The 8,006-nt window shown below is 34.3% G+C and overlaps 2 protein-coding genes across 2 annotated transcripts; one reads left to right on the forward strand and one right to left on the reverse strand.

The window, feature by feature from the left end:
* Positions 1–1,299: 1,299 nt before the first annotated feature.
* Positions 1,300–4,561, reverse strand: LOC18097354 (peroxisomal membrane protein PMP22). The gene is made up of 7 exons (XM_006383827.3): positions 4,251–4,561; positions 3,808–3,906; positions 2,609–2,710; positions 2,339–2,414; positions 1,819–1,889; positions 1,639–1,724; positions 1,300–1,533 (listed from the first exon to the last, which is right to left on the reverse strand). Exons 1-7 carry the CDS (start codon positions 4,320–4,322, stop codon positions 1,482–1,484), a joined length of 558 nt encoding a protein of 185 aa, XP_006383889.3. The 5' UTR covers positions 4,323–4,561; the 3' UTR covers positions 1,300–1,481.
* Positions 4,562–6,475: 1,914 nt separating this feature from the next.
* On the forward strand, positions 6,476–7,723 carry LOC18097355 (probable F-box protein At4g22030). The gene has a single exon (XM_006383828.3). The coding sequence runs from the start codon at positions 6,476–6,478 to the stop codon at positions 7,721–7,723; it is 1,248 nt and encodes a 415-aa protein (XP_006383890.1).
* Positions 7,724–8,006: the final 283 nt, after the last annotated feature.

Here is an 8,006-nt window from a genome sequence, read left to right on the forward strand (position 1 = left end):
GTGTTTGAAACTTGTACAGATCCATATTACCTTGTGCTTAATTTTTATCACATAAATAGGGATGATGAGATTCAAACTCGTGACTGTTTGATCATCAAGACTCTGATATTATATTAAAGAATCATCTCAATTCAATAATTTAAATTATTAGATGAGATTTCAAGATATAATTTATATTATTATCTGACAAAAGAATCACCTTTAAAGATCAATATTTTGATATTGAAAGTTAAGATTTGATTATAAATTGAGTAAATGAAGTTGATGAAAGTTTTTATTGGATACATGCATATCTGTCACCACTAGGTTGCCTAGATAGTCTTGTATAGATGGATATTTACGAAGTCTAAAAAGTGTACTCAAATTTAACAGAAGGTTTCCAGCTTTAAAGGAGGGTTGGCTCAATATAATCATTCAAGACTCGAAAAGCCTTTAAATTAGGTATAGAAGATTTTTTCGAGACAATTTTGTTAATTTTTTTTTTAGATTTTCTAATTTATTTATAACTTTTATAATTTTTTTTCTTTTTAATTTGGAATCTTAGTTTTGTTTAGGTAAGGTTTAAACATAAAACATTTCGTAATAAAATTTATTATAATTTTTGTGTGGCGACAATTTTTTTCAACAAAACTCTGTATTCTCACGCTTTTTTCTCTTTTTTTTTTCTTATGCGCCTAAAGTCCGATATCTCAACCGATTCCAAGTACAAGAAATTATCCCAAGCAGCAAGCAATTACTTGAAACTTGAAAGCACGAAAGTAGCTACGAAGCCGCAAGATAAATGTTTTTTTTATTTCCATATGAATCACAATTTGAATTTTTTTATAGCCACGCCTGATCGACGGACTATGTCATACACACACCCTGCTATAGCAGTAGGAAAAGAGAATTAGTCAGCATAATTAAACAACTCTAGGAGTTGACATTTGGAGTAAAGGCCATACTATAATGTAATACTAAAAAATAGTAAAAATCTTGGACTTGCATGCAAGCTTTTCAGATTCTGTCTATCTTGAACAAGAGTGCTGAAGGACGAGATTGTGTCAAGGTTCCCTATGTCAATGTCAGGCCGACATAAGCATATAGTATAGAACAGCTGAAATGAAGTAAAATGCAGACTAGTCTATCAAATTGGCCACTATCATTTAAGTTGTAGAAATCACAGGATTGGCTGTTCAACAAGAATCCACACAAAGGAAAGAAAATTGGGGTAAAGCACTCCGTTCGTTACACAGAACATACTGAAAATCACAAAAAAATCATTCATTAGTAAAGTAAAAAAAAAAAAAACAGAGTGTGTGTGAGAAAGAGAAGAGATAACATTTCCCAAAAAAAATTTCATCAATATCCATCACACATTACACAAATAATTGAAGGCCTAATATTGCTGAGTTTATGGTTGCTCAAAACAATGTGCTAGCCACATAATATGTTCATGCAACAGGAAGCATTATTCATCTTTGGTGATTTCTGTTCTTCTGTTAACCTTTGGTCAACGCCATTGACTTTGCTCGGAGATTTAGAAATATTCCCCTGAAAATGACATCAAGGAGGAAAAGGAATCCAATCTCATTTTCTGTAAAATTTGATAAAGAAAATTTGAAGTAGAGAAGAGTAGGTTGGAGACGAAGTAAATACCAGCCTACTGCGATAAGGCTGTGGAAAATAACACGAAACTGCAGTGGCACGTACTGGTGATTTACCCACCCAACGACTGGCCAGAACTGCGTTTTTTTCATTTATCAAAGTTTTATGACAATGAGCGGATTTTTTTTAATGTAACAAATCGCATTGATTGTAATGAGAAAAGAGCAATACCGTCCATGATGTGAACTGCACTGCTGGGTATTCCTTTTTTAGTTTAGTTTTCACTTGCATCCAGGGTCTTCCTGCATTTCATGTTTCTAGTTAGATGATAAGCAGCAATGATGTTCTTGTCTGTTATGCAACAAACAACTGAATCAATATATCGTTTCCTCATGCCTGTATGAGTTTTTTTTTAAACCAAGCCAGCGAATGTTTCTTTCTGAGCTAACTTCATTTACAATTTGACAGTTCTTTGACTTTACAAATTCATGCATAACTACTTAGAATTGAAAAACAGAACAAAGCTTACATTGGGATTATGATTCTTGAGTAGTGCAAGAAACCATGTTAATCCCTTTGTTTTGCTACAAATTCTTTTCCATGGATCTGGACTTATAACTTCAACAATGTAGTTTTTAGTGTGCCATACCACACTTTATGGACATAAGAGCTTAGAAAAGCCAACCCTAAGGTAATCAGATAGGATTGCGGCTTTGTGGAGTTGTGAGTCTAAGATGAGCTGATACATTACCGTCAATAACCATCCCATAATAAATCATGAAAACCAAGTTGTTCCAAGGAGAAGCTGTCAACTGCTCCACAGCCACCTGAAATAATTGGATTCAGCATTTTAGAATGGTTATTTAATTTAGTAAGCATTAAGGGTTACTGAAATATATAGAACATAATTAAGGTAGAATGAATTGAAAACAGTATTGGTAATATGATAGGAAGGTTACCAATCCACGATAGAAGAGTTATGAGTACAGAATTTTACAATAGAGCCACAAAGGTAGTATACCTTCTTGGCAACTGTTGCGGTATCCTTCTTTCCCTTGAACATTTTTTCCAGCATTAAATGTAGGAAATGCCCGAATGGTCCCAGATATCCAAACCCAAAAAGCTGCATTTAGCCACGTTAGGGTGGATGATTGTAAAAAGAGAAGAAAAAATGTAACAGTAGATACGCAAATGTGAATTAACATACCAGCAGTTGACATGCATACAACTCAGACTATTCACAACTATTTAATGTATTTAAAAACCCAACTTTGCTTTAGTTTATGCATGCTACCAGGGAATCACTATTTTGCTTTGCTATGGTCAATTCAACTACAAGTGAAACTGAAAACCCAGACTGAAAGACCAGATTCATTGAATGAAATATAGGCAGATTTCATCATTTCGGTGTGCAAAATGCTTGTTAGATGCAATTCTTGGTATTTAGCAGGTAGTGATCAAAGTTAAACAACAGGATACAAGTTCATAAGTAGCAAGAAATAAATGGCAGCATTGTTTTACAGTTAAAAATCAGACAGGTGTCTGATCACAAGTGACAAAGGAGGAGTAATGCCTTGGTATAAAAATCTCACTACTCCACAAGTATTGTAAATCTGAGCAGATTTTGAGGTTGATCTTATTTAGTTTTGAAGTGGTCATCAGCTTCTCTACAGTTTGCTTATGTTTGTACAGGTATTGCGAACAAAGGCAAATTAGTGTAGAGAAACAAATACCAAAACTCCCCATCCCTCCCCATGGATTCGTGGTTTTTCAATCACAATTTCCTTTCTATGTTTGCAACAGTTCTTAACTATTTGATACACATCCACCAAGCAATATACTCTCCCATTTTCCAGAAATAATATGATTCAACTTCGAAACAGAAGAAACAATTTACAAACCAATGCAAAGTTATGAATCCTCTATCACAGTATACCAGTCTACAACTAAGTGCAATTCCCTGAAATAAGTCGGCTTCATTGAACTGATAATCCAAACTTCCACCAAAGTCTCAGCTTTCCTATTATTTCCTATCAATAGAATTTGGCCCACTCCTGAGTCCTAACAAATAAATTGCTAAGATTCGGATCAATGAAGTTACAGTATTCTACAACAAAAATCAAAGGGAAAAAGAAACTGAAACCAATAAAACTCACACTGCTCCCTCACAGTTCATTGGAAAACCAATTGAAGGTAACGAAATGAGAAAGAAGCTTATACCACTTTGAGCAAAATCCTTTTAATTTGAAGTTTCTGTATGCCAGAGAGTTTCTGTGCTACTATGTCACTGACAGCTGATAACACCCCTGCTGTAATTGCCTGCATTACACAAATGTTTCTTACAAAATCCGATCATATTAAAAATTCAAAAAGGTCATTCATTTACAAATGTGGATCTCAATTTTTCATAACACAATTGCAATCATCAAGAGGGTAGTTGACCTCAATTCCCCATCTTAAGAAAAAACCCAAAAAAATGAAAAGATCGAAACTTTTATCGCATTCTTCCCTCAATCAAATACCCCATAAAAAATGAAGCCCAAAAAATTTGAAAAAACTAGAAAAGATTCAAACTTCAATCACTTCCTTCCTCAATCAAAAACAAATCCAAAACAAACAAAAAAACACATAACAAAGAAAGAGATTTGACATCAAATATATACCTTAGTTCTCAGGGGGTGCTGTTGAAGCTGTAACAAGTACTGTTGCAGTCCTCTCTTCGCTACTGACCCCATTTTTTATATTACATTTGCCTGTAAAATTGAGCAAGAAAGACTCAACCTTCTGTACTAATCACTCTCACCCAACTTCCTCTCGTTAACTTGACCAGTGACTCGCTCTAAAAAATATCAGACAAAGACATAAGAAAGTGACAAGTGGGAGTTAGGAGCTATAGTACGTGTCAGTTAGTGTCTGATGCTTGGCTGAGAAAGGACTGCCAATAGTGACATGAGCTCCAAGGGTTTGAGTCGTTTGACTATATTTCATTACAACATGGAAATATTCTATTTACTTCACAATATAAACTGCAACCTTATCGCAAATTGTTTACTTGGTCAAGATGGTGATTTGCTAACCCCTCCATTTTTTTATGTACAATAACTTGAAAATGTCAAATTATTGCGATTTAATTTCATTATAATAACTATAACTATTTGTCTATCAACTATAGTTTTTAGACCCGATCATGTGGCCGGCCCGGTCCAAGTCCGGGTTTCAGGTTTTAACCGGGTCACCAGTCGACCGAGTCAATTTTTTTTTAAAAAATCAAAACGACGTCGTTTTAGTAAAAAGAACAAAAATCAACAGGTTACAACCGGGGTTTTAACCGGGTCTTACCGGGTCGCCGGATCATACCGGTTTTTCTTTCTCTTGTTTTTTTATAACCCGGCCCATTTCAGCTCTAGATTAACCAGATCCTGAGTTGACCTGTCAAGCAATACCGGATTGTAAACTATACTATGAGCATCTTGATTGTAAGAATTAAGATTTTTTTATATTACTTTTATATTTTTAGAGAATAAATATTAAAAAAATTTAATTCGTACCGCAAAAAAATATTAAACAGTCTTTTTTTTTATTTGGTTTAGCAATCAGGTGGTAGTTATGAAAATTTATAATTATCAATAATTACAGCATTAAAAAGGAAATAAATATAAAGAAAAATTAAAAACAAATCACATTTAATTTATGAAAAAAATATAAGAATTTATTTTTCTTTCGTGTGTCCATCTTTCTTATAATTATGCAAATATTAGTTAAGTAAATCAAGTCTTTTTTTTTATTATTAAAAATATATTGTCTGAATAAAAGTACTATCAAGATTCAAGAATTCATATTTATATTTAAATTTGATTGAGGTTAAGGGTAAAGAAAAATCAAACTTTTTTGAAAAATCAAACTTTTTTCTTAAACTCTCTAGCATATATCAAATATATACCACTAATCTAATGCTAATTCTATGAGAAAATCCTTATAAACACTAATTCTAGTTTAATAATTTTATCATCCCATGTCATTAACTATAAATTTATAATAGCGGAGCTCCATTATCAATCAAACTGTTCTGACTTGCATCAACATAGTCTGTATAGAGAATTTCAGCATCTTTTGTAGTTCCTCTGGGAGGATTTGTGGTTGGGCTTGTTTTACAAGTTTAGGCATTGTTCTTATGTTGATGATCCGCGTCCTTAATTCTACAATATGTGAAAAAGTTTGTGACCTAAAAACCACTTGAAACGAAGAATATAATATATGAAAGGAGTTATTCATACTGGTATATCGGGTTACCTAGGAGTTTATATATAAATTTTGATCTATCAACATAAGGAGTTATGATATTATTTAGATTTATTTTGAACAAATCAATTATATATATTATCTAGGTCATGTCACTAAACAAGCAGAATTGATCAGATCATTATATCATTCCACTACTTGTTATATATAGACAAGAAGAATCTTGCATGAGCAATGATGTCAAGAAATTGAGAAAACATATATTATAACAGCAGAATTGATCAATTTAAATGGTAATAACGTAGGTTGATCAAGTTTTACAATGTCTCGCCTAAGACCCAGTAAAGCTATATAGGCTGAAAGGTGAATTTTGAAGTAGACACAGTTTTCAAGAGGGTGAATGGGTCCGGTCGGCAGCCATTATGCCTCGTCAACTAAGTCATGCATGCAGCGGTCAATTCAACCCGTAAGACCTTTTCTTTTTCAGTTATGTTCATTACTATAAAAACCTTTCACTGCCTCCCTCCATTTTCATCATCAACCTCTGAATTCTCATCCTACATATCACAAACACATTAGAGAAGCCAAAGAAATTAGAAAGCCGATACATTTTCTCAAAAAAGAAAAGGGAAAATCCATATACATTAATATGGCCTCTTTACAAGCTTCAAGCTTTCTTTTCTCTTGTAGTTGTTCAACAAGAATCAATGCTGCCATTTCTGTACCTAAGCTTCCAGGAATTCGTATTTCAGTTCCAAGAAATGCATTAAATGTAGTTGAGGAACTGAATTTAAGAGATGGGTTCACAAGTACAATCCCAATAGAGAAGAATACTGCCACTAACACAAGAAATATTGATCAAGAACCAGCAACTACTAGAGCAACAGTCAAGCTTTATGCCATCTTAGAAGCCGTTGCAGATAGAGTAGAGATGCACAAAAACGTTGGGGAGCAACGTGACAATTGGAACAAACTTCTTTTGGATTCAATTAACATGATCATTCTTACAGCTGCAACCATGGCTGGTGTATCAGCAGGAGCTCCTCTTTTAGCTTTGAAGTTATCATCAACGCTTTTATTTTCTGCAGCTACTGGAATGTTACTGATCATGAACAAAATCCAGCCTTCACAGCTTGCAGAAGAGCAAAGAAATGCCACAAGATTGTTCAAGCAACTTTATAGACAAATACAAACTACTCTTGCTCTTCGTGATCCTACGGAGTTAGATGTGAAGGATGCCATGGAGAAAACATTGGCTCTCGATAAAGCTTACCCTCTTCCTTTGTTAGGGAGCATGATTGAAAAGTTCCCTGAAAAATTTGAGCCTGCTGTGTGGTGGCCTAAATCAAATGAGACCCAAGGTAGGAAACAGCCTAAAAAGGTGACTACACAAGGAAAAAATGGGTGGAGTGAAGATCTTGAAGAGGAGATGAGGGAGGTGATTGAAGTGATAAAGAAAAAAGACAGTGAAGATTATATGAGGCTTGGCAACTTGGCATTGAAGGTAAACAAAATCTTAGCTATCTCAGGTCCATTACTCACTGGCATTGCAGCTGCTGGGTCTGCCTTTGTAGGCCATGGATCTTGGGCAGCAATTGTGGCAGTGACAGCAGGAGCATTAGCTAGCACGGTCAGTACCTTCGAGCATGGTGGCCAAGTTGGTATGGTGGTTGAAATGTATAGAAACTGCGCTGGATTCTTTACACTTTTGGAAGAAACAATTGAATCTACAATTCAAGAAGGGGATTTGGAGAAAAGGGAAGGAGAAATGTTTGAAATGAATGTAGCATTGAAACTTGGAAGAAGCTTGTCACAGCTTAGAGATCTTGCTAGAAAATCATCTTCTTCTCATGCTGATGGAACAAGCATAGATGAGTTTGCTAGCAAGCTATTTTGAAAGTATAATTTTTTTTTGTCCATAACCAATCACTTTGTTTTATTACTTTCAAGACCAATTCCTTGTACAAAGTGGCTTCTCTCAGGCCTCTAACCTCAAACTTGTATGCAAGTCCAAGATTCTTACTATTGCACATAAAATATTGCAGAAATTGCGAATGCTTCCATTCATTTGTTGAACTATACCAAGAAAATCTGATTTCCCACAGATTTCCAAAAATCTTAGTCTCTTCTACATTTTTATCATAAGATCAAATGGACTGCCATATATGAGATCACTTCTA

The sequence above is a fragment of the Populus trichocarpa genome, chromosome 4 (genome assembly GCF_000002775.5).
Source record: "Populus trichocarpa isolate Nisqually-1 chromosome 4, P.trichocarpa_v4.1, whole genome shotgun sequence".
Taxonomy (NCBI): Eukaryota; Viridiplantae; Streptophyta; class Magnoliopsida; order Malpighiales; family Salicaceae; genus Populus; species Populus trichocarpa.